The following is a 26,441-nucleotide window of genomic DNA, read 5'->3' on the forward strand; positions in this document are numbered from 1 at the left end:
GGCCTAGCGGGGCGGGGCGGCGGTGGGTCGCAGGCCGATGACGCGCCGGGGCCGGCGGAGGAGCGGCCGCTTCCTGGAGCCGCCGGCCGGGGCCGCTCGCTGCACTCAGCGCTGGAGCCGGGAGCCCGCGGCCGCCGCCATGTCCCACCAGACCGGCATCCAAGGTAACGGCGCCGGCGCTGCCCTTGGGGACGGGGCTCCCCGAAGGCCCCAGGCAGGCCGGGCGGGGCCGTAGTCGGGCCCGAAGCACTGGGAATCTGTGTCGGGGGCGAGCCGGGCCTCTGAGTCTCTCTGCGCTCCCTTGTCCCGGGCGCTCTCGGCCTGCCTCCGTCCCTGCCCGGGCCCGGCCGCCGCCACGTTGCGGACGGACCCGAAATTCGCCGGAGCGAAGGAAGTGGGTCTGGCGGCAGCCGGGGTGAAGGGGGCGTGCCTGCAGCCGCAGCCGACCTTAACCCAACTTTACGGGTTGGGAAGACCTGGAGCCGTGAAGGTGACTGGGGTCCCTTTATTGTCGAGAGACAGGCGAATTTTCTTTTTCACGATCCAGAAGAGTTGTTACATGATTTGAATTATAAAAAAGAAAGATGCGGGAATCTTTTTCATTTCTACTAAGAATGCTTCCCAAACTCTTCCGCGCTTTCTTCCAAAAATGGGAACATCAGCACCGTTGTATATATCCTAAGTAGGAGGTGTCTTGGTCGTTCTTAGGTACTCCTCAGGGAACTGAAAAGTCTGATCTGTGTGGCATCGTATAATTATCCCATTCAGGCAGTTGAATGTGCAATTTTAATTGACCTGTGTTATTTCCTGGCTTGCGAATGGGCAGTTTGAAAGCTCTCACCTCATCAGAATCAAATAATATGTCCCGGGGTTACTCGCGATCACTTAACGAGTTCTAGTGTAAACACAAGATCTTCCTGTTAATAGACAACGAATCTTTTCCCCAGATGAACATCTAATTGTGTTTTGTTCGTAAGTCTTTGACACCACCCATACCTCCTCCTGCACACACAAAGAAAAGCAAAATAGTCTCGAATCTAAAAGCACTCTTTTATTTGCGTTAGTTTTGATGCATGGATATCTAATTACTGACTTTGATGCTTGAGTCTAATAGCAAGCACTATTAAAAGTGGTTCTTGCTGTCAGTATACACCCCAAGAACAAAATCAGAACGAAACTGAAGTTTTAATAGCACAAGGGAGAGGTTATTAAGTATACATTTGCTCAGTGAGATTACTCCAGCTTTTTGAGAAATACGAGTCAGAAAAGTGTGATCACAAGTATAAACTTGAAGGAATTTTATTGACTTCAATCAGGATAGGGCATTTGATGTTTATTGTCATCTTTAAACATGAAAATGTAGAAAATGAATTGATGAAGAGGGTGTTTTTATTTATCATAAACTTGAAATTGGACCAGAAGAGAATGAAAGCAGATTTTCAGCATTTTCAAACAATCAGTAAAGGTATTTCTCAGATTTGTAATTTGTTCATTATTGGGTTTGAGAAACTTTAATATATTCATTCCCAATTCTAACATAGCTAGAACAGGTTAGAATTAATACACTTTTAAAACATACTTATGTTTCTTAGCTGAATATGGGGCTTCGCTGGTGGCTCAGTGGTAAAGAACCGACCTGCCAGTGCAAGAGATGTAGGTTTGATCCCTGGATGGGGAAGATCCCCTGGAGAAGGGAATGGCAACCCACTCTGGTATGGTGCCTGGCGGGCTACGGATTAGGGGATCGCAGAAGAGTTGGACATGCATGACTTAGCGACTGAACAACAACAGCAACAACAAAAGCCGTGTTCAGTGTCTGGTATACCTTTTAAGTTTTATAATTTAAATTACTGTTAATAAGAAAATATTGCATACTCAAGATTTTTTCTTTGTATTATATTTCATGTTTTCCTTATTCAATTAGCATTATTATTGTAGCATTAGAAAGTATTAATGCATAAATATTACTTTTCGGTATCTTTTTGCACAGCAAGTGAAGACGTTAAAGATATCTTTGCCAGAGCAAGAAATGGAAAATACAGACTTCTGAAGATATCTATTGAAAATGGTTAGTTAAACCTTTTTTGTTCTTGAATTATTGGGTGTTATGTTTTGAAGCTAAGTCATTCTCAGTGATTTGGACTATTCATAAATGTGAAGCAGGTTCAGAGCTTGCCTTCAGTTAACCTGGATCCTCTATATTTTGGGCATTTCCTGAAGGCCCCTGCTTACCTTCTGAATTCTCTAGTTGACTATCAGGGAAACAAAAAGATGTTGGTTTTGGTGTGACATATTCCTCTCACTTTTTTGTGTCTCAATTTCTGTATTGCAATCTGTATCTAATGTCAGTGCTTGCATCTCTGGAATGAAAATCAGTAACAGGCAATTATCTGAAAAATAAACAGTTATTTGTGAATTATTTTTCAATAAAGTTAGTTTGAAGTAGAAAGAAAGGGTTTTAAACTGCCTGTTTTCTCAACTTGATTGTAATGTTTGCTGCAGAAATGATTCCCTTTTCTTGTTGTGGGAAAAAGTTCTGAGAATATAACAAAGTGTAAATTGATCCTTTCAAAATAAAGCTGAAAGCAGGGAAATTAATTGGGTGGGAGAGTCTTTTAATTTGCCTGGTTTGAGTATGAGTAATTAAATTATAATTACTTAATCTCAAATGAATATGTTAAAACATCCCATTGGCCTAATTTCTTAATTACCTTGAAATATTTTGCTTTGGAAAAATACCTTGTTCTTTCATAAACTGGAAGTAAATCTAATTTGGTTTCCAGTTTCTCTTATATGTTAAAATAGTTTGAAAAATATGCAGTTCTGCATATGTTAACACACTCAATGAGAATAAACATATACTGTAAAGTAGTCTGTTTTAGAACTATTGAACTAAAATTTTAAGTGTTATCACTTTCTAATTGACTTAGTCAAGTAAGTAAAATGGAAAAGTTGATATAACTCACATCTCTACAACAGAAAAATGACAATATTTTGTCTGTCACTTCTCTGGTTTTTTGTTTTGAGAAAAAATTTTAAATAAGGAAATTATGAAGAATAAATGACAAATACTTCCATCCTTCTTAAATTAATAACTGCTAACATTTTATCAATTTGCTTCAAACCCTTTGTAATTTGATGTTTAAACAACTGTACTTTCCGACCTTCTCCTGAGGAAACTATATTAGGAACTTTTTTTGTATGTGCAATCCCTAAATAACATATAGTGCTGTTTTTGAGTTTTTAAGTTGATATGAACTGATGTCTTTTTCTGCATCATTCCTTTTCTGTAAATATTATTTTTATAATTAGTTTTGATAGAGGCTCATTAATTCTTTTTAAATATGAATAGAATTTTATCATATGACTGCCACATATTTTATGTCCCTTCTCTTACTGATGAACATGTGGGCTATTTTCAGTTTCCACTGTTATTTTATAGTGCTGCAGTGAATACCTTTGTATATATGTGCAAGAGATTCTCTATGCAGAATACAGTCTTGATTCTCCAAATAATGTCTCAAGGTGACTGTACCAATTTATGCTTGTGGACAGATTTTTAAATTTGTAGTACTGTGGCCAAGTAGGAACTAAACCTGTTTTTATTTAGTATTTCTTAACTGTGCAATTCAATGTTAATTTCAGAAATCACACCTTTGAGTGGTAGGAAGCTTAGTTAAATACATTTTGTTGATACTTTATAACAAACATTTGGAAAATAGACTATAACTACCCTTTCTTCAACCATCCAACTCAGCTATTTATAATCATTTTTGTCTGTACCTTTCTTGTTTTTTTCATAACATTATTTTACCTATGCTGGTCATAATTTTTACTTTTTAATACTACTTTATATTATATTTTTGTATATACTAATATTATATACTCCTATATATTGTATTGTTACAGCCAAGGTCCTTTTCATATATTGATGTGAATAGACCAATTAATAATTACATATTAATTTATTCTTCTATTCTTCATTATTCTACCATTTGGTATTTCAAACCATTTATGTGTCTTAAAAATTGTTCTTCACAGAGAAACTTGTGATTGGGTCGTGTAGGAAGCCTTCAGATTCCTGGGATCAGGATTATGATTCCTTTGTTTTACCCCTGTTGGAGGACAAACAACCGTGCTATGTATTATTCAGGTTAGATTCTCAGAATGCCCAGGGATATGAATGGATATTCATTGCGTGGTCTCCTGATCATTCTCATGTAAGTAATTTTTGGTAACATGTTTAACATTAAATGGAGAGGGAAATGGCAACCCACTCCATTATTCTTGCCTGGAAAATCCCATGGACGGAGGAGCCTGGTTGGCTATAGTCCTAGAAGTCTAAAGAGTTGGAGACGACTGAGTGACTTCACTTTCACTTTCACATTAAAAGCTAGAAAATTTTTTTCTGAAATATTCCTAGGCCAAGAAAAAGTTAGGAAGCAATAGTCTTTCTCATAAAAGGGAATGATGATGGAAAAAAGTCCTTGGATTGGTAATGTAGAACCAAGGATAATTTACTGAGATTCAGAAATCTTGACCTTGATTGAAATCAGAAGAATTATTATTGGTTTTAAATTTAAAAATTTGTGGCTATTATAAATGACTTTCTGGACCTCTCTGAAAAATAAAGGTTGCTATTTTGCTCTGAGCATAATAACAAATAATTTTTACAGAACTAACTGAGCATTATATGAAATATTCTTAATAGCTACTATTCAGGTGATGAGCATACATACAGATAAGTATTTCTTTTAGGAAAGTTGAGTGATGGTGGTTTAGTCACTAAGTCACGTCCGACTCTTGGACTCTTGCGACCCGTTGACTGTAGCCGGCCAGGCTCCTCTGTCTATGGGATTCTCTAGGCAAGACTACTGGAGTGGTTTGCCATTTCCTTCTCCAGGGGATCTTCCCGACCCAGGGATTGAACCTGGGTCTCCTGCATTGCAGGCAGATTCTTTACCAACTGAGCTATGAGGGAAGCCCTTAAGTGTTAGAACAAAAAAATTAATATATGGATACAGTCCAATATTTTAAAGACTTAATTCTTTCTTCTTATAGAAAAATAATAATTTTAAAGTTTTGTAGATATCATTCTCAAAAGTCATCCCCTCCTTTAACTCTATATATCTTGTTTGAAAGAAATACTGAATTTGACAGTGCAGAATTATGAAATGATTTCTATTTTGGCAGTTATCTTTAGTAGTTCCCTGTAGATGCTATAAATATCAGACTCCTTAATAATAGTATATTGTGTAATTCTTTTCATCTTTGTCCCTCATAGAATGTTTTATGCCATAGTTATGCCATGAATATTTGATTTTTAATTAGTAATATCTCACCGAGACTTGCTTTGAGTAGAATGTCACTATCAAGATTACTTTATCTCAATGACTTTAAAGTAATGTTTTAAGTAGCTTCTTTTAATTATTGAATTCATTTTATACTTTGAAAAAATGAAGAATTTTTTAAAATTTAGCTTTTTCTACTTTTTGAGAAATGGCTTATAAGTTGAGATCTACCTTAGTAGCTGTTGATGTTTTAGATGCCAGTGTTATGATGCCTGTCTGTATCCACACATTTTAGCATGTTACACTTGATGGACTTTGTCACAGTTTATTTTTAATGTGCTTGACAGTTTTAAAACATTCATTAAATGCTATTTTTGTAATGATAGTTTTCACCTGTAAACTTACAAGTAAACTTTCACAATTGCTAGGTTCGTCAGAAAATGTTGTATGCAGCAACAAGAGCAACTCTGAAAAAGGAGTTTGGAGGTGGCCACATTAAAGACGAAATGTTTGGAACAGTAAAGGTACAAAACTTATATTTTATATGGAGTCTATGTGTTGCAGTTAAAATGCTTAAAGAACTTCTAGGTAATGGGGTAATTAATGTGAATTCTGATTGGTAAATCTGTAAACATAAGAATAAGAGAAAACGTTTCATATGATATCCATATTAACTGAAACATACAATACTCACCCTTTTAAAATATGTTGACATCTCAGTTTTCAAATGCTAGAATCTCTCTTCGAGATCATTTAGTTCAACCCCTCATTTAGTTCAATCTTTTCATTTTAAGGACGAGTTAATAGGCTCAGAAAAATGAGCCTATTAAAAGAAACAGTAGTTAAACTACTTAAAAGAAACAGTAGTTTTTAGGTATTTTGAACATTAATACTCATAATATGGAAGCAATAAATATATTATTTAAACTGGAATATTGAGAGGTAAATTGATGATTGGGGTAATTGTTGATTAATATGTATGTTATGATTAAGAATTTACTTCATTATAGAATTTGTATGGTAAATACATGTATTTGTACATATACCCCCACATTCAGAAAATCACACTGTATTTTTTGAACAGATTTTTTGTTTTGTTATTCAGAGCTTTTATTGTGATTCAGTGAGTATTACATTCTGATGGGTAGAGCACAAGACTAGCTGGGAATGCTTTGCTTATTCACACTAGTTGTGAAGTGGTCTGGTTTCTCAATTCTAGTTTCAGTCTTAAAACCACAAACTGTTGATGAGAAGTAAATTTATTTGGAGTAATTTTTCTTTTAAATAAGAACTATAATTATTTTCTATAAATAATTATATAAAATAAGAACTATAATTATTTTCTATAAATAATTATAGTACAGAATTCATAATCTGAGGATGTTGATTATTAAATAATTATGGGGAAGGCTTCCCCAGAAGGTTAGTAGTAATTGTCCTGTAGACTTGAAGCATGATCAGGTTCATCATGTGTCTGGCATTACCACCACCACACTCATTCAAAAGAGTAGTAATTATAAAGCTTTAGGAAATGAAGCATAGCTACTCTCCTTAAAACTTTTTGAAAACTGTAGAATAGAATATTTTTTAAAATAGAAAAGTAGTAAGATTCTTGTTACCATTTATTTTCAATTAAAATATTTTTTGTTAATAATTTTGTTTTTCCTAAAGTAGCCTCACCGGAGAAGGCAATGGCACCCCACTCTAGTACTCTTGCCTGGAAAATCCCATGGATGGAGGAGCCTGGTGGGCTGCAGTCCATGGGGTCACTAAGAGTCGGACACAACTCAGCGACTTCACTTTCACTTTTCACTTCCATGCATTGGAGAAGGAAATGGCAACCCACTCCAGTGTTCTTGCCTGGAGAATCCCAGGGACGGGAGAGCCTGGTTAGGCTGCCGTCTATGGGGTTGCCCAGAGGCCGACACGACTGTAGTGACTTAGCAGCAGCAAAGTAGCCTCACAACTAGTAACAGTCAATTTCTGTGCTTACAGGAAGATGTATCATTACATGGGTATAAAAAATATTTGCTGTCACAGTCTTCTCCTGCCCCACTGACTGCAGCTGAAGAAGAATTAAGACAGATTAAAATTAATGAGGTATGTTACCATTTTGAAATCTTGCAAGAGTTGAAGTGCTTAAAAGTATTGTTATTTTTAATTAATAGATGAAGAGGTAACTGGAGAATAAGTTGAATAGCTAACATTCTGTTCCATTTAGAGACAAGACCATGTTCAGTGTGTTTTTAGGAAAAAGTTGGAAGTAAATATTAAACTTCATGTCAGTTTCATAAATAGCTTTCTCCTGTCTTTATAATGTATGGGTTAGATGAGTAATCCTGTTAGAAGTACAGCTGTTCTTAATTTCATACTTTGAATTCTAAATAAGTGGGAAAAGCTTATGTTACTTACATAGTGTGAGGTATATGATGTCTAATAAGGTTGCCTGAGGAAGGTTTGTTTTGTTATTTCAGAGAATACTAATGACTAAAGAGAGTAAAACATGTATGCTATAGTGTGTTTAGGATTTCTAGAGGCTCTGTAAGTTGTCTATGGGCACTGCCTGGATGGGTGTGTGCATATATATATATATATACACGTAGGAGATGGTTATATGAGTACTTGTTTAGCACATGGGTCAATAAATTTCATCCATATTATAGTTTATCATTTCTAATGTATTTACTGCAGCAATTTTAACTTAGAATAGCTACTGTATTTCTACTGGAATTTTACAGAAAAGAACAAGTAGCAGAAACTACTGTTTACTTCTCTGAGTAACAGACTAATAAGAATCAGTCTGGAAAATGAGTATTATTTATATTGACCTGATAGCAAGGATCTATCATTATTATTTTAGCTCAGGTTATCAGAGTATGGACTTTTACATGACTTTTTTTAACAAGTTTGATAGTTTGTTTTATTCCTTGCAATCAGAACCCAGAGGATCTTATTGGGGTATGCATTTGCATATGTTCTATAATGTTTTCATTATCCAATGCCATTTATGCTGTAGAATCTCCATTCATTTTTTTTTAAGTAAACTTTCAATTTTGACTTTGTTGCAGTACTGCAAATGAGACCCTATACTAAAATATCATTTATTGAGTGTAAAAGTCTTAAATATGTGCATTGAAAGCTTTCTTGAAGTACTCTTCTTCCAATACATGCACACCCATGTTCTTAGGAATGAAAGCTCTCAAGTCTGGAACTTCTGCAGTAGTACAATTTGTTGAGCTATGTTGTGTCTTTGTATATTGTTTGTACTCCTTTCAACTCTGCATGGTGTTTGTGTTGCACTTTATGTCTAGAGGAACAAAGTTCTATATATATTGTATTTATATCACAGTGTTCATAAGTTTTATCAAGTAAAATATTATAATTAAAAGTATAATCTGAAGATACTTCAAAGAGCTTGTGTGTAGCTCATGGCAGTTGTGCCAAACCAAACATATAAACAAAGTCCTGCTAACATTGCACACTCACTCAGATGTTCACTTTTGGCATTTTCATCAAAATGTGGCATACACTCTGCATGTTGACAAAGTGCTAGCAGAACCTGAGATGAATGTGAACAATTTGCCTTCTAAGTTCATGGTGTTTTAAGTGTTACTTTTAATTATATTAAAATGGGCAGAATTAATTATATTAAAAGGGTGGAATGGCACTCACTCTGTAGAGTTTAGGTTTTCTTTGCCATCTGACACTGCTTAATGCTAAAATTCATCAGTAAATTGAATCTGTCATACTAGGTACAAACTGATGTGAGTGTGGACGCTAAGCATCAAACACTACAAGGAGTAGCATTTCCTATTTCTCAAGAAGCTTTTCAAGCTTTGGAAAAATTGAATAACAGACAGCTGAACTATGTACAATTGGTAAGAGACATATGATTATTATGAAGTGGCTTCTCTCTTCAGTACCTTTGGCTTGTATTAATATAAGGTTTGTTTTTAATGGATTTTAAGTCTTTTTTTTATTCATTGTTTTTAAACTTAAAAAAGCAAATATATTCACTGGAAAAAGTGAAATTATGTAACTTTCTCCTTATCTCCTTGTTTTTTTAATTATAAATTTTAAATTTCTGTGTATCTATTTTAATAAGTATTTTGTTTCTATTGACAGGAAATAGATATAAAAAATGAAATCATAATTTTGGCCAACACAATAAATACAGAACTAAAAGATTTGCCAAAGAGGATTCCCAAAGATGCAGCACGTTATCATTTCTTTCTGTATAAACATTCTCATGAAGGAGACTATTTGGAGTCTATAGGTATATGGTACTTTTTTTTTAACATGTTGCTTTTTGTTTGCTGATTGGCATTTCATCACTATATTCTTTCTTATTTCTTGGCCAGAGGGCTTAATTGTAGTTTTACAAGATTTAGTATTTGCTTTAATTGATATGCTGCTAATTGGATTTATTATTATTTTAATTTACAGTTTTTATTTATTCAATGCCTGGATACACATGCAGTATAAGAGAACGAATGCTGTATTCTAGCTGCAAGAGCCCTCTGCTAGAGATTGTAGAAAGACAACTACAAATGGACATCATTAGAAAGGTAGTTACCTAATTATTTATCTAATTTATTTTACCTAATTTATCTTATTGATATATTTAATACCTATTTAAAATTCTTCAATTTTTATTACATTTTTATTGTTTTTCATGTGATTCATGATGTACTGTAATTTGTAAACAAAAAGGTTTTTTTTTTTTTCCTTGTTCTCATCATGAATCCTTAGGAAATCCTCTTAAGTGCTTGGGGATGATCTGTTATGATCCCAGCCTCCCTGTAGATCTAATGTTTAGCCACAAGGTACATGTGGCTATTTAAATATAAATAAAAATTAAATGAAATTTAAATTTCAGTTCCTTAAAAACACTAGCTACATTTCAGGTGCTCATTTTAGCTAACGTGGCCAATGGCACTGTATTTGGTGCAGAATTTCGAGGATAAGTCCACATTGCAGAAAGTTCTGTTGGACAGTGCTACTAAAGCTGCATGTTTCTTATTTTCTCAAGACTTTATTAGTAAGAAACCACAGTCTTCATTTATAACTGAGTCATGGGATGTTGAGAATCTTTCCAGTTGTTGGGAAAGAAGAGTATGGGCATAACATAAATTTGGGGAACTAAGTTCAAGTTTTCTTAAATGCAGGTGAGTCATGGGGAAACATATGGTTTATTCTTGACCTCTTCAACTCTTAAAACACAGGTCCTTAGAAATTACCAGTGTTTTAGATACTGAGCATTCTAAGAGCTTTTAAAGTTCTTAAGAATCACCTATAGCAGGGGCTGGCTCACTCTTTCTACCAGAAGACCAGATAGTAAGTATTTTAGGCTTTGCCAGACCACATATGGTCTTTTTCACATATTCTTGTTTTATTATTTTGTTTTTTACAACCCTTTAGAAATGTAGAACACACTCTTAACTTGAACAAGATTTGTCCTGCAGGCCACGGTTTGCCAACCTGTGAAACAGAGTGATTTCAAGTGACCCAAGTGATGAAGGCTCCATTAGTAATGTTTCTGGAAAATATATAGTGTACTAAAGCAGAACAACTTAAGAATATAGTGATGATTCCTACTATACTATTTTTAAACATTAGTTAAAATGGAGAAGAAAGAACCAGACATAAAATAAATATAGTGGATTATATATTCAAGCAACTCTGTTTAGCTCCCACCTCCTCCCCCCAAAAAAGAGTCAAGTGAACTATTTTCATATGGTCCTAGGTTCTTTCTTGCTGGAATGGGTATTATGTATTTATCTGTGATCATTCACACCTGCAAACGTTGTTTGTATTAGGTTTTGAATGTTGTGTTTTTTCATACTGCATCACACTTTGCTAATTTCGCCTCTTACAGATCGAGATAGACAATGGGGATGAGTTGACTGCAGACTTCCTTTATGAAGAAGTACATCCCAAGCAGCATGCACATAAACAAAGTTTTGCAAAACCAAAAGGCCCTTCAGGAAAAAGAGGAATTCGAAGAATAATTAGGGGTCCAGCTGAAACTGAAGCTACTACTGAATAAAGTTATTATAATACTAGTTTTTTAAGAGTCCAGCTTTTAGTACAGGAGAACTGAAATCATTCCATGTTGATACAGAGTAGAGGGGAAAATTGTACTTTTTGAAAATTAGCACTTTTCACTTCTGTATGTTTATAAAATTAATGTTAAAGAAGACTTATGATTTCTGAGTTAAATCTAGAAAAGAGTTCAATATAATGATGTTTAATTTCATCACAGTTTTCATAGAGTGATTATTCCACAGTTTTCATATAATTCTTAAAATTTTATACAGTTGGGCCAATTCCAGAAAAGGCTAATGTCCAAAAGTAAGATACAAGTCTTATTACTGTTTGATGATACATCTTTTTTTTTTTTTTTTTTTAAGGGAGAAAGACCTTAAAATATTCATTCCACTTAATGAATACGTTAAGGACCAGGTTAGGTTATTTTCTAAGCTGAAAACTTCATGTGCCTAGGAAAAAGTGGAAAGTTGCTTGCTCTGAAGAGCAGTGCTCACTCAGACCGTGGGATCATATCTGCAATGTTTAGACGGTGCTTTATTGCAGCAGTCTTTTCTATTTGACTTTCTGGTTTTTTAAATGGCTTTAAAGTTGCAGAAGATCAGCTCACTCTGAAGCCTTAAGGGTACTAGATATTTTCTATACTATAGGACTTCTGATGATGTTGAAAGACATGTTTAAATACCTTTATTAAATTCTCATTCTAGTACTATAAAATTTTTTCCATTTCAAAAGTAATTCATTTCATTATATGTAGTGTGAGGCAAAATATTTATGTTTAATTGAATATCAAGTTAATATTCGAAAGAAAACAAAACCGATGTCAACAATATTGAAAACATTTTAAACATCACGATTGATTTGTCTAAAACCATACACTAATAGGCAAATTGTGTTCTTTATCACTTTTGAATGAATGTCCAGATTTAAAGTCCTGGTACTCATCAGCCTAACACAGATTAAGAATATGTTTCAGTTTATATCATATTTCAAAACACATTTAACTGTTTCCTAAAGCTTTACATTTTTAGTTACAACCTCCAGAGATTTTGAGCCTCATTTTCTTCAATACTTGAAATAGAGGGAGCTAGAACACTTCATCATGTGTAATCTGATAAACCTGCTGCAAGAGCCATAATTTTGAGGACTTTTCTAAGTGAATTGTGGGGATCCAGGATTTAGAATTTCTTGATCTAAACTTGCATAAAGGAAATACCAGACATGCACATTTCATAGTATGAAATAAGTCATTTTTACACTTTATTATCTAAGGTAATATATGCACCTTTCAGAAATCCAATGTGTGTTCAACTAAAGCATGTTAGAATAATTATGAGTTGACAGATTTTGTTTTCTTCCTAGAATTAAGAGTATTTGTGTGGGGTTTTGTTTGTTTACAAATAATCATATTTGCATATTTAAACATGCAAAATAAGTACGGTAATGTTGCACTTTTTTATGAAAGAGTTAAGTTTTTCGGTGGGTGCACAGACACAAACACATACACACTACTGCATCGAGAATCCTGGAACTGTTGACTAGAGACCAAGCTGCTGACGCTCTTCTTTTCAGTCGGGAAGAATGTTAACCTGTCATATGGTATAAAATAATTTAGTAGTGAATGTTTTTCTATACCATCCATGTGCAATTATACTCTTAAACTCTATTACACTACATGCAAGTGAACATTCCAGAATATAGATGTGATTATATAATCTTTAATTATTAAACCAATGATTGTTGAAAATCAGTGATGCATTTGTTATAGAGTATAACTCATTGTTTATGTTTTGGGTGATGTCATAACAATAGAAAGTGAATAAAGTATTCCCAGTAAATTTATATAGCAGTGAAGAATTACATGCCTTCTGTGGACATTTTATAAGTGCGTTTTATATTGCAATAAAATTTTTCTCTTTAAATTGCATCCTAAGTTGATTTTTTAGTATAACCTTTCTTTTTTAATGTTTGGACAAGTCTACATAATGCAATTGGCTTCCCTGGTAGCTCAGGTGGTAAAGAATACACCTGCAGTGTGGGAGACCTGGCTTCGATCCCTGGGTTGGGAAGAGCCCCTGGAAAAGGGAATGGCTACCCACTCCAGTATTCTGGCCTGGAGAATTCCATGGACTGTATAGTCCACGGAGTTGAAAAGACTTGGACATGACTGAGCAACTTTCACTCAAATAATGCGATACCTGTTGATGGGTTAGAAATCCATTCATCTGTTAATTAACCTATCTAAATCAAAAAGGATTTTAACTAGTTTGAAACCTAAGCAGGTTGTATCAATGGAGTGCTTAATAGATGAGAATTTCCCACTTTTGCAGCAATAATGGAAATGCCATTATCAGTTACTTTCTACTGTGATAGCAGCCACCCAGAAGAGTAGGGTGACCAACAGACTTGACAGTAAGCTGTTAAGAGACATTCATCCAACAAATACTGAGTGCATTCTAGTTTGCAATAAAGGATCAAATCGATCCTTTTTATTAGGGCTGTATTACAAACTGGATGTCTTTGGTAGCAGTTTTATCACGACAGAATTTCATTAAAAGGGCTAATTTTGAGAACTATTTTAAAAGTTAAATTCTTTAAGGCATTTCTGCTCATTTCTGCCTGAGGTTCTTATACTGGAGTTTGGTATATACATTCTTTCACGTGTTTTCTTTGCATATATGATCATACGTTAGAAAGATTGGAGGGGTTTTTGTTTCTGTTTTTAAAAAAACACTGATTCTAGGGCTTCATCTCCAGAGATTTTGATAAAGAGTAGGTGGGCGCAGGAATCACAGTTCCACAAATGATTCATGGGTAGCCATGACCGGGATACAGTTTGCCTTAAATGATATAAATTGAATGTTTCCCTCCATTCAGTCCACAAACTATTCCTACCTATTGGTCTATAGTGGTTATGATTAACAGTGATGATTGGCCCATGGCTGTCTCCACATCCCTTGATCAGTCCAATCAGCTCAGCTGCTGGCAGGACCGCTGAAGGACCAAGCATGTGGCTGCTGCCTCAGGAAAACTGTGCTGTTGCTCGCCCCCTCTCTCCCAGTATCTACGTGCCTTACGCCCTCAATGCAGCCTCTGCTCAAGTGTCACCTGCCTAGAAAGGTCTTCTCTGGCCTCCCAAGTCTGATTGTACTTCCTGTCCTCACACCTTAAGCGTGCTTTATTTTTCCTCAAAGTACTTAAGAAATATGTATCTATATTGCTTGTCTCCACACAAGTTTGATGGCTTTTACACTGATACATCCTCAGCACCTGGAACAGTGTCTAGGACATAGTGGATACTTCATTTGTTGAATAAATAAAATGAGATTTTACCTTTCCTTGGACAGTGGGGAAAGAAGCACATTGAAGCAGTTATAAGTTCAGCATGGTGGCACTGGCCTCCACTGCTGTATTTCTGGGCAGGGCAAATGTCACTAGCACTTACCCAGCCTCTTGCCTTCAGAAGACCATAGTTTCTACCCCAGGAAACTCCAGTATTGACCCATTCCTGAGTGGACTGTTCTGTGAAGACCAATTTCTACTCAACAGCTAGTGCTGATCCATTACATCTGTGTTTGCTAGAATTCAGTCAGACTGTTCAGTTCAGTCACTCAGTTGTGTCCGATTCTGTGACCCCATGAATTGCAGCATGCCAGGCCTCCCTGTCCATCACCAACTCCTGGAGATCACTCAAACTCACGTCCGTCGAGTCGGTGATGCCATCCAGCCATCTCATCCTCTGTCATCCTCTTCTCCTCCTGCCCCCAATCCCTCCCAGCATCACAGTCTTTTCCAATGAGTCAACTCATCACATGAGCTGGCCAAAGTACCGGAGTTTCAGCTTTAGCATCATTCCTTCCAAAGAACACCCAGGACTGGTCTCCTTCAGAATGGACTGGTTGATCTCCTTGCAGTCCAAGGGACTCTCAAGAGTCTTCTCCAACACCGCAGTTCAAAAGCATCAATTCTTCGGCGCTCAGCTTTCTTCACAGTCCAAGTCTCACATCCATACATGACCACTGGAAAAACCATAGACTTGACTAGACGGACCTTTGTTGGCAAAGTAATGTCTCTACTTTTGAATATGCTATTTAGGTTGGTCATAGCTTTCCTTCCAAGGAGTAAGCGTCTTTTAATTTCGTGGCTGTAATCACCATCTGCAGTGATTTTGTAGTGTCTTATAAACCTTTTATTTATATTTTAAAAATCTCTTAACTGGTATCTCTTCCACCTTTCCACTTCTAGAGACTTGAGACGGAAAAGAACAGGAACTTCAAAGATCTACTCTCCACATACAAATAGCACCCACACCAGCAAAGGAAGTGAAAGAGGAAGAGGTCTGAAGGATCCGCCAGGTCTGGGTGAGGGAGAGGGGAAGGAAAGAGGGACAGGCTGAGGGGTGGGTCTCTTAAGAAAGGAACAGAGATGGGGCGACAGAGATGTCTCTTAGTTTGAAGAGGCTGGAAAGTTCTCTGAGGCCCCTCCCCTTCTCTTCCGTCCCACTCGACCAATGCTGGTGCTAGGGCAGGGGGTCTCCTTGTGCCCCCTCCACATTCATGGCTTCATGAATGGAGGTGGGGTTAAATTAATTTCTTAGTCTCCTATTATCAAGCTGCATGGATCAGAGCACACAGGTCATGTCTTTGTGTGTGTGTGTGTATTTGTGTGAGAGAGAGAGATGCTGTCACATCCTGGCCTCATGACTGCATCAGTTATGTATTGCTACCATACTACATGTAGCTACAACTGCCCCTAGATGAAGTGGTTTAAAATAGCAATTACTTTCCACAAGTCTCCTGGTTGGCTGACCTCTCTCACATCCGTGGTCTGCTGGCAGGTTGGTTGGTCTAGAATAATATCAGCTGAGATGTCCTTGCTCAGTACGGTCTCAGCAGCAGCCTGTTAGCCCTGGCTTGTTCTCATGGCAGTGGACAATGATTCAAGAGACAGAGAAGAGAAAAGTAGTGCACAGGGGCTCTGGAGACCCAGGATTGGAACTGATATATCACTTTGTCTACAGTCTATTGGCCACAGCAAGTTACAAGACCATTCTGAATCTGAGGACCAGAGACATGAAATTTACCTCTTCATGGGACGAATTATAGAAGTATATTGCAAAGGGCGTGGGTCTAGGGAACAGTGGAGAATTGCTGTCTAGCACAATGAAAATGAGTGAGAAATTACTTAAACTTGGCATCAATTTTCTCAATAAGAAAACAAAAATAGGACCTACATTATAGAGCTATTAAATGTGATCCTGCTGTAGACATAATGCTTGGCCTAACAGTTCAGTTCAGTTCAGTTCAGTCTCTCAGTCGTGTCTGACTCTTTGCAACCCCACGGACTGCAGCATGCCAGGCCTCCCTGTCCATCACCAACTCCTGGAGGTTATTCAAACTCATGTCCATTGAGTCCGTGATGCCATCCAACCATCTCATCCTCTGTCATCCCTTCTCCTTCTGGCCTCAATCTTTCCCATCATTACGGTCTTTTCCAATGAGTCAGTTCTTCACATCAGGTGGCCAAAGAATTGGAGTTTCAGCTTCAGCATCAGTCCTTCCAATGAATATTCAGGATTGATTTCCTTTAGGATGGACACGTTGGATCTCATTGTAGTCCAAGGGGCTCTCAAGAGTCTTCTCCAACACCACAGTTCAAAAGCATCTTCGGCGCTCAGCTTTCTGTATAGTCCAACTCTCACATCTATACATGACCACTGGAAAAACCACAGCTTTGACTAGACGGATGTTTGTTGCCAAAGTAATGTCTCTGCTTTTTAATATGCTGTCTAGGTTGGTCATAACTTTCCTTCCAAGGAGTAAGTGTCTTTTAATTTCATAGCTGCAATCACCATCTTCAGTGATTTTGGAGCCCCCCAAAAATAAAGTCTGTCACTGTCTCCCCATCTATTTACCATGAAGTGATGGGACCAGATGCCATGATCTTAGTTTTCTGAATGTTGAGCTTTAAGCCAACTTTTTCACTCTCCTCTTTCACTGTCATCAAGAGGCTCTTTAGTTGTTTTTCACTTTCTGCCATAAGGGTGGTGTCATCTGCATATCTGAGGTTATTGATTTTTCTCCTGGCAATCTTGATTCCAGCTTGTGCTTCATCCAGCCCAGCATTTAGCATGATGTACTCTGCATATAAGTTAAATAAGCAGAGTGACAATATACAGCCTTGACATACTCCTTTCCCTATTTGGAAACAGTCTGTTGTTCCATATCCAGTTTCAACCGTTGCTTCCTGACCTGAATACAGATTTCTCAAGAGGCAGGTTGGGTGGTCTGGTATTCCTATCTCTTTAAGAATTTTCCACAGTTTGTTGTGATCCACAGTCAAACAATTTGGCATAGTTAATAAGCAGAAATGGATGTTTTTCTGGAACTGTCTGGCTTTTTCGATGATCCAACACATGTCAGCACAACAGTTAGCTCTCAACAAATGACAGGGAAGATGATTATGATCAATATGATGACAGACAGCATAGTAAAGTGCACAGACCGATGTCAGATGTCTGAGTTAAAATTCCAGCTCTGCAATTTACTAGCTGTGTAATATTGGGCAAGTTACTTTTCTTCAATTCCCTCATTTATAAAATGTGGATAATATTATCAAATTCACAGGATTGTTATGAGGATTGTTGTTGTTGTTTAGTTGTTCAAGTGAAAGTGAAGTCGCTCAGTCATGTCTGACTCTTTGTGACCCCATGGACTGTAACCCACCATGCTTCTCTGTCCATGAGATTTTTAGGCAAGGATACTGGAGTGGGTTGCCATTTCCTTTTCCAGGGGATCTTCCCAACAAGAGATCAAACCCAAGTCTCCTGCACTAATAGGCAGATTGTTTACCACTGAGCCACCTGGAAAGCATATACTTATTATGTATTATAATATTAGGGATAATATATTATATATTTATTGTTAAGATTATATATCAATATAATTAACATTACTATCTAATATATATTATCCTATATATAAGTATATATTTAATGGCAAGAATACACAGAAGAACTGTACAAAAAAGATCTTCATGACCCAGATAATTACGATGGTGTGATCACTGACCTAGAGCCAGACATCCTGGAATGTGAAGTCAAGGGGGCCTTAGAAAGCATCACTATGAACAAAGCTAGTGGAGGTGATAGAATTCCAGTTGAGCTATTCCAAATGCTGAAAGATGATGCTGTGAAAGTGCTACACTCAGTATGCCACCAAATTTGGAAAACTCAGCAGTGGCCACAGGACTAGAAAAGGTCAGTTTTCATTCCAATCCCAAAGAAAGGCAACGCCAAAGAATACTCAAACTACCGCACAATTGCACTCATCTCACATGCTACTAAAGTAATGCTCAAAATTCTCCAAGCCAGGCTTCAGCAATACGTGAACTGTGAACTTCCTGATGTTCAAGCTGGTTTTAGAAAAGGCAGAGGAACCAGAGATCAAATTGCCAGTATCTGTTGGATCATTGAAAAAGCAAGAGAGTTCCAGAAAAACATCTATTTCTGCTTTATTGACTATGCCAAAGCCTTTGACTGTGTGGATCACAACACACTGTGGAAAATTCTGAAAGAGATGGGAATACCAGACCACCTGATCTGCCTTAAGAAATCTGTATGCAGGTCAGGAAGCAACAGTTAGAACTGGACATGGAACAACAGACTGGTTCCAAATAGGAAAAGGAGTATGTCAAGGCTGTATATTGTCACCCTGTTTATTTAACTTATATGCAGAGTACATCATGAGAAACGCTGGACTGGAAGAAACACAAGTTGGAATCAAGATTGCAAGGAGAAATATCAATAACCTCAGATATGCAGATGACACCACCCTTATGGCAGAAAGTGAAGAGGAACTAAAAAGCCTCTAAAGTGAAAGTGGAGAATGAAAAAGTTGGCTTAAAACTCAACATTCAGAAAATGAAGATCATGGCATCCAGTCCCATTACTTCATGGGAAATAGATGGGGAAACAGTGGAAACAGTGTTAGACTTTATTTTTCTGGGCTCCAAAATCACTACAGATGGTGACTGCAGCCATGAAATTAAAAGACGCTTACTCCTTGGAAGGAAAGTTATGACCAACCTAAATAGCATATTCAAAAGCAGACATTACTTTGCCAACAAAGGTCCATCTAGTCAAGGCTATGGTTTTTCCTGTGGTCATGTATGGATGTGAGAGTTGGACTGTGAAGAAGGCTGAGTGCCGAAGAATTGATGCTTTTGAACTGTGGTGTTGGAGAAGACTCTTGAGACTCCCCTGGACTGCAAGGAGATCCAACCAGTCCATTCTGAAGGAGATCAGCCCTGAGATTTCTTTGGAAGGAATGATGCTAAAGCTGAAACTCCAGTACTTGGCCACCTCATGAGAAGAGTTGAGTTATTGGAAAAGACTGTGATGCTGGGAGGGATTGGGGGCAGGAGGAGAAGGGGACGACAGAGGATGAGATGGCTGGATGGCATCATTAACTCGATGGATGTGAGTCTGAGTGAACTCCGGGAGTTGGTGATGGACAGGGAGGCGTGCTGGCGTGCTGCCATTCATGGGGTCGCAAAGAGTTGGACATGACTGAGCGACTGATCTGATCTGATCTAATCTAAATATATATTTAACACAAAAGCATTAGTGGTGGAACTGAAGGACTATGTAAATACATATACACACATATTTATGTATATCCTGGATAATATTTTAATTTCCTTGTCATTTCTTTAGCATATTTTTTAAGTTATTCTCTTAGTGGTATCCTGGGGATTACAATTAACATCTTAATTTACACAAAAATCTAGTTTCAAGTAATATAAACCTTATTTCAATAATATACAGAAACTTTGTTCCTGTGTAGATCTGTACCAGCCCCCTTCTTTGAACTATTATTGTCATATAAATTACATCTTTATGCACTGTGTCTGCCAACACAGATTTATAATTATTGCTTTATGACATTTATAATCATTTGGTTTAGTCACACACACAATACTTGTGATGCCTCTTACATTTACGTGTATAATACTTTTACTGGTGTTTTTATTTCTATTTACATGCTGTGGATTATAGTTAGTCTCTAGTATTCTCTCATTTCAGCTTGAAGGATTTCTTCTTTTCTCAAACGGCAGAGTTTCTTCTGATAAATTCTCTCAACATTTGTTTATCTATCAATGTCTTATTTTCTTCAATATTTTAGAATTGTTTTGTTAGAATTACTGGTTGACACTCTTTCTTTCAGTCCTTGAATGTCTGTATTTTCTGCTGAAGAATTAGATAATGAGCTTTTTGAGGATTCCTTGTATCTGCTAAATCTCTTGCTTATTGCTGCTCTCAAGATTGTCTTTATGATGATGTATGTAGGAGTAAGATCTCTTTGAGTTGATTCTTCTTGCAGTTCTTACTTTCTCGGTTGAGTGGCCTAACGTTTTTCATCAAGTTTAGTGAGTTTTTAACTTTTCTTTCTTCCAATATTCTTTCTAGCACTATCACACCTCTCCTTCCGGAACTCTCACTATACATACTTTGGTCACCTTGAAGCTGCCCAACAGATTTTTGAGGATCTGCTCATTTTTCTTCATTCTTTTTCTTTCTGTTCCTCAACTGATTTCTCTTCAAGATTGATGACTCTTTGTTTTTTTCCTGCTCAAATCTAGTTAAACCCTCTCATGGATTTGTCATTCCAGTTATCATACTTTTCAACTTTGGGATTTCTCTTTGCCTTCTTTTCATGATTTATATCTCTTCATTGATGTTGTGTATTTGGTAGGACACTGTTCTCACATTCTCCTTTAATTCATTATACATAGTTTCCTTTAGCTCTTGAACATATTTAAAATACTGATTTAAAGTCTTTGTCTAGTAAGCACAATATCTGGGCTTCCTTAGGTACAGTTTCAAGTGACCTTTTTTCCCCAGATATGAATCATACTTTGCTGTTTATTTGCATGTCTAGTATATTTTTACTGAAAGCTGGGAATTTAATATAATATAATGTGGAAACTCTGGACATCAGGTTGTCTCCTCCCCAAGGTTTGTTGTTGTTGCTAATTGTTTGAGTTGTTGTTTATTTAGTGATTTTATGAGCTAATTTTGCAGAGTTTGCATTCTTCATGATATGTGGCCATAGAAATCTCAACCCAGCTTAGTCATCAGCTGATGAATGGATAAAGATTGCTTGATGTCTGACACCAATAAATCCCCCAGTTTTTGCCACAGGCTCCGTGTGCACCTTGAGACACATCATCCACACTCAGTCAGGCAGTTTAGACTCTGCTTTAGTTTTCACTTCCCGCTTGTCTACAGCCTGAAGGTCAGCCAGAGGTTAGAGCTTAGGCCATCACAGATTTTTTGAGCATGCACACGGCCTTTACACATGTGCATGGCTTTCTGCGTCCCCAAGGGTGTGTTTAAGACCTTTCAAAGCCATAATGGAGGTCTTCTCCCTCAGTTTTTCCTTTCAAGCATTTTAGCCTATTGTTTGCACCAGTGGTTATTCATCATTTCAGGCAACTGTGATTAAAACATTTGCCAGCTACCTGATTTAGACAGAGAAGCCTGGCAGGCTACAGTCCATGGGGTCACAATAGTCAGGCACGATTTAGCAACTAAACCAGTGTGTGTGTGTGTGTGTGTGTGTGTGTGTGTGTGTGTGTATATATATCTCAATGCTGCTCCCTCATTCATCCCCCACCCACTTCTGCTTCCTCCCCTGTATCTGCTGTATAGTACAGGGAGCTCAGTTTGATGCTCTGTGATGATCTAGAGGGGCAGAATGGGAAAGCGGAAGAGAGGCTTAACAGACAGGGCATACGATACAGCTGACTCACGATTTTGTATAGCAGAAACTAATACAATGTTGTAAAGCAATTACATTCCAACAAAATAAATAAAATATACTAAATTGATATATAAATTTCCCAGTAAATGGTTTTGACAATGACTCCACATAAAAGCTTTTAGTGATACGTTAGCTTTAGTCACATCAAATAGAGGTAAACCTTTGAACAGAGTCTTTCAGGGAACCGCAAGACAGGTTAAACAATTGTAGTTCTTTCAGAATCAGGCTGTGAAGAACTGCAGTTCTGTTCTGTTCTGTTCCATCTGGTACCAAAAATGCGGGCTATTTTTTTAAGTTACTACTGAGCTAGGAAGCAGGGGATGGGAGTAGGGTAAATTAAAATGCCACAAAGTTTGTTGTCTTTACTGAGATTCAGCTGTTTTCCTTGAATAAATGCTCATGGGGTTGCTGCAAGCCTTTGATTAATTTCCAGTTCTGAAAAAGTCAATTCTGACAATTTTTGCTGGCCTTTATTTTTTTTATGGAGAGAAGAATTTTTAAAGCTCCTTTGCCATTTTCTAGGCCCGAATATTCAAGGGCTGATGCTATTATTCTTTCTTGGCAAAAGAATAATCTTGGTATGGCAGGGCTTCCTAATATGTCAGAGAGTAAGTAATAGTATGTTCCCTTCACTAACTTATGAATTGATTTAAGAATATTTGACCAATGAATGCCAACAATGGAAGTGATATTATTTTTAAACAGATATTGGTCAGCATATCCATATTTCTAAGGTCAATATTCATTAACTTATAATAGTCAAACTCTGTTATGGTTATAAAGGATGCTAGTCTTTGTCTAAAATATATAATGGGATATGATTTCTTGACAATAAAAGTTCTATCATTATTTACACATTTTATAAAGGAGAGGATGGGCTGAGGATGGGCTAAGGAGGTAGTCTCCATTTAATTTTTTAATTCTTTTATTTTCCAAGTTTACTGAGATAAAGTTGACACATAACGTTGTATAAGTTTAAGGTGTATAACATGGTGATTTGATACACTTACATATTGCAAAATGATTACCACCATACTGTTAGCTCCTTTCTAATTCTTAAAAGAGGTAAAGACACTATCTGGCTGTTAGAATGGCTATAGCAGAAGAAGGGGCCTGTCACAATCTAGAGTTTAGATATCAGTATTATGGAACAGCCTGAGATGATCAGTCTCTGAAGATTTAATTCATACCACCTAATTTTCAAAATACTTCATTATAAACCAGAATGTGATTTTCCTAATCATAAAAATACATTCTGGACATTGCTGGTGGCACAGTAGATAGGAATCCATTTGTCAATGCAGGGGACACGGGTTTGATCCCAGTTCCGGAAAGATTCCACGTGCTGCAGAGCAATTGAGCCTGTGTTCCACAACTACTGAACCCACATGCTGCAACTACTGAAGCCCGCGTGCTCAGAGCCTGTGCTCTGCAATGAGAGCGGCCACCGCATTGAGAAGCCAGCGCACCAAAACAAAGAGTAGCCCCCGCTCACTGCAACTAGAGGAGGCGGCTCACAGCAACAAAGACCCAGTGCAACCAAAATAAATAAACGAAACTAAAAAAAAAATTCTACAGTAAAAACTGATATGTAGATTACCACAGTCTTTGTCACTGTACATTATCTTCCAAAAGGTGAACCCAGACCAAAAAATCAAAATTAAAAAAAAAGACTGCCAGATAAACATGGCATTAGTGCAAAGCAAAGGATTCCCAGGTGGCTCAATGGTAAAGAATCCACCTGCCAGTGCAGGAGATACAGGAGACATGGGTTTGATCCCTGGGTCAAGAAGGTCCCCTGGAGAGGAAATGACAATCCACTTCAGTATTTCTTGCCGAGAAAATCCCATAGACAGAGGAGCCTGGCAGGCTACAGACCATGGGATTGCAAAGACTCGGACATAACTTAACAACTGAGCACACACGCATACTGCCAGGCAAACAGATTAGATGACCTTAACTACTATCTTCTCCAAATTACCTTGATGCCTAAATAGCCAGAAGAGGAAAACATCTGACATAATCTGAAACACAGTATTCCTTTTCCCAGGATAATATTAGTAGTAGAAACTTTATAACAAAATCTTCTTGGCTCACTGAGACCCAGAGGTCTCTGATAACACAGCCTAACACACACAAAAAACTGATTCAGTTTAGGTTTTTTATTTTCTTTTTTAAAGTTACAGTACATTCTAGTAACTTCTAAGACTTACACTGGTAGCCTCCTTTCTTTCTTTCTTTCTTTTTTTTTGAGCTTGGGTGTTGTTAAATGTTCCTTGTGAAGGAAATCTAGGACAACACAGAGTGTTAATGTTTTCTTAAGAGTTCTCATTACCTGATGCTGTTTTATTTATTTACTTGTATGTTATCATTATCCAAACACAGAGTTTCTCTTGAGAACAAGGACTTTGGATATATACATTGCTTTTTTAAGTGCCTGTGCCTCAGAAAACAATCAATAATCGTTGAACTTAATGATTTTTGTTTTAGGTGAGAATATTTCATATTTTTTCCTAATTTCATCTAAGCATTAATTTTGGAGATTCATTATGGTTGCCTCCATACTGTCTATTATGGAGACTAGAATGTGAGTGATTAAAAAGTCAGTCTTACCTGTGTCCATTCTTATAGTGGGATAGTACAAACTTTAGAAGGAGTATGGGGAGAGGTTGGTCAAAGGGTTAAAGTTTTGGTTATAAAATACATAAGTCTGCAGGCTCTAAAGTACAGCATCATGACTAAAGTTAGTAATACTGTATTATATACTTGAAATTTGCTAAAATATTAGATGTGAAGTATTCTCACCACACCAAAATAACTAAAAAGGTTACCATGTGAGGTGCTGGATGTGTTAATTAGCTTGACTGTGGTTATCATTTCACAATGAACAATTGGGCCCCTCTACCCATGGGTTCTGCATCTATGAATTGAAAATATTTGGGAAAAAAAAATTCCAGAAGGGTCAAAAAAGCAAAATGAATTTGCCACATTGGCAACTACCTACCTATTTACATTGTATTTACAACTATTTATATCATGTTTACATTGTATTAAATAAGTAATCTAAGGATGATTTAAAATATACAGGAGGATGTACATAGGTTATATGCAAATACTGTATCATTTTATAGAAAGGACTTGGGAATCTATGGATTTTGGTATCCACGGGGCCATGGAACCAATGCCTTGGGGATACTGAGGGCTGTATATCACAGCATCATGTTGAACACCTTAAGTATACACAATTTTTTCAACTATACTGTCATAAAGTTGGAAAAAAATAGAATAAATGCTTACTTTGTTGCTTATTTAAGTTGGCGTAAAACTCAACATTCAGAAAACTAAGATCATGCCATCAGACCCATCACTTCTTGGCAAATAGATGGGGAAACAAATTTAAAGACTTTATTTTCTTGGGCTTCAAAATCATTACAGATGGTGACTGCAGCCATGAAATTAAAAGATGCTAGCTCCTTGGAAGAAAAGCTATGACCAACCTAGACAGCATATTAAAAAGCAGAGACATTATTTGGCAACAAAGGTCCGTCTAGTCAAGGCTATGATTTTTCCAGTAGTCACGTATGGATGTGAGAATTGGACTATAAAGAAAGCTGAGTGCCGAAGAATTGATGCTTTTAACTGTGGTGTTGGAGAAGACTCTTGAGAGTCCCTTGGACTGCAAGGAGATCCAACCAGTCCCTTCTGAAGGAGATTAGCCCTGGTATTTCTTTGGAAGGAATGATGCTAAAACTGAAACTCCAATACTTTGGCCACCTGATGCGAAGAACTGACTCACTGGAGAAGACCGTGATGCTGGGAAAGATTGAGGGCAGGAGGAGAAGGGGATGACAGAGGATGGGATGGTTGGATGGCATCACGGACTCAATGGACATGAGTTTGAATAAGCTCCAGGAGTTGGTGATGGAAAGGGAGGCCTGGCATGCTACAGTCCGTGGGGTTGCAAAGAGTCAGACACGACTGAGAGACTGAACTGAACTGATGATTATTTTGAAAATGAAAAAAGGAATTATAGATAGCTGGGACCTATAGTCATTTTATATAGCTATAGAACCAAAAGCTGAACAGAGCAATAAATGCTTTGTGTTTGCTTAGTCACTCAGTTGTGTCTGACTCTTTGGGACCCAATGGACTACAGTCTGCCAGGTTCCTCTGTCCATAGGAATTCTCCAGGCAAGAACACTGCCTGATGTGGGTTGCCATGCCCTCCTCCAGGGGATCTTCCCAACCCAGGGTTTGAACCCAGGTCTCCCACATT

At 37.2% G+C, this 26,441-nt stretch overlaps 1 protein-coding gene across 3 annotated transcripts; it reads left to right on the forward strand.

The window, feature by feature from the left end:
- Positions 1-2: 2 nt before the first annotated feature.
- Positions 3-13,261, forward strand: TWF1 (twinfilin actin binding protein 1). Of its 3 annotated transcripts, XM_086399835.1 has the most exons (10): positions 99-164; positions 1,593-1,819; positions 1,991-2,068; positions 4,042-4,220; positions 5,720-5,815; positions 7,287-7,391; positions 9,044-9,169; positions 9,417-9,567; positions 9,738-9,859; positions 11,170-13,261. In XM_086399835.1, exons 2-10 carry the CDS (start codon positions 1,762-1,764, stop codon positions 11,338-11,340), a joined length of 1,086 nt encoding a protein of 361 aa, XP_086255961.1. In that variant the 5' UTR covers positions 99-164; positions 1,593-1,761; the 3' UTR covers positions 11,341-13,261. The 3 variants fall into 3 exon arrangements, with proteins under 3 accessions (XP_086255960.1, XP_086255961.1, XP_086255962.1); XM_086399834.1 differs by lacking the exon at positions 1,593-1,819 and having other exon boundaries at positions 3-164; XM_086399836.1 differs by lacking the exon at positions 1,593-1,819 and having other exon boundaries at positions 99-490.
- The last annotated feature ends 13,180 nt before the right edge of the window (positions 13,262-26,441 follow it).

Source organism: Bos grunniens, chromosome 5, assembly GCF_055505025.1.
Source record: "Bos grunniens cultivar Pamir isolate PY7600 chromosome 5, Bosgru_T2T1.0, whole genome shotgun sequence".
In the NCBI taxonomy this organism is placed as follows: Eukaryota; Metazoa; Chordata; class Mammalia; order Artiodactyla; family Bovidae; genus Bos; species Bos grunniens.

Bases quoted from the DNA above. Each gene is read 5' to 3' on its own strand.
- TWF1 (XM_086399834.1), top strand. From the start codon at position 38: ATGACGCGCCGGGGCCGGCGGAGGAGCGGCCGCTTCCTGGAGCCGCCG. The intron at 7,392-9,043 runs GTATGTTACCAT...CTGTCATACTAG, and splicing joins GACAGATTAAAATTAATGAG to GTACAAACTGATGTGAGTGT. The intron at 9,568-9,737 runs GTATATGGTACT...TTTAATTTACAG, and splicing joins AGACTATTTGGAGTCTATAG to TTTTTATTTATTCAATGCCT.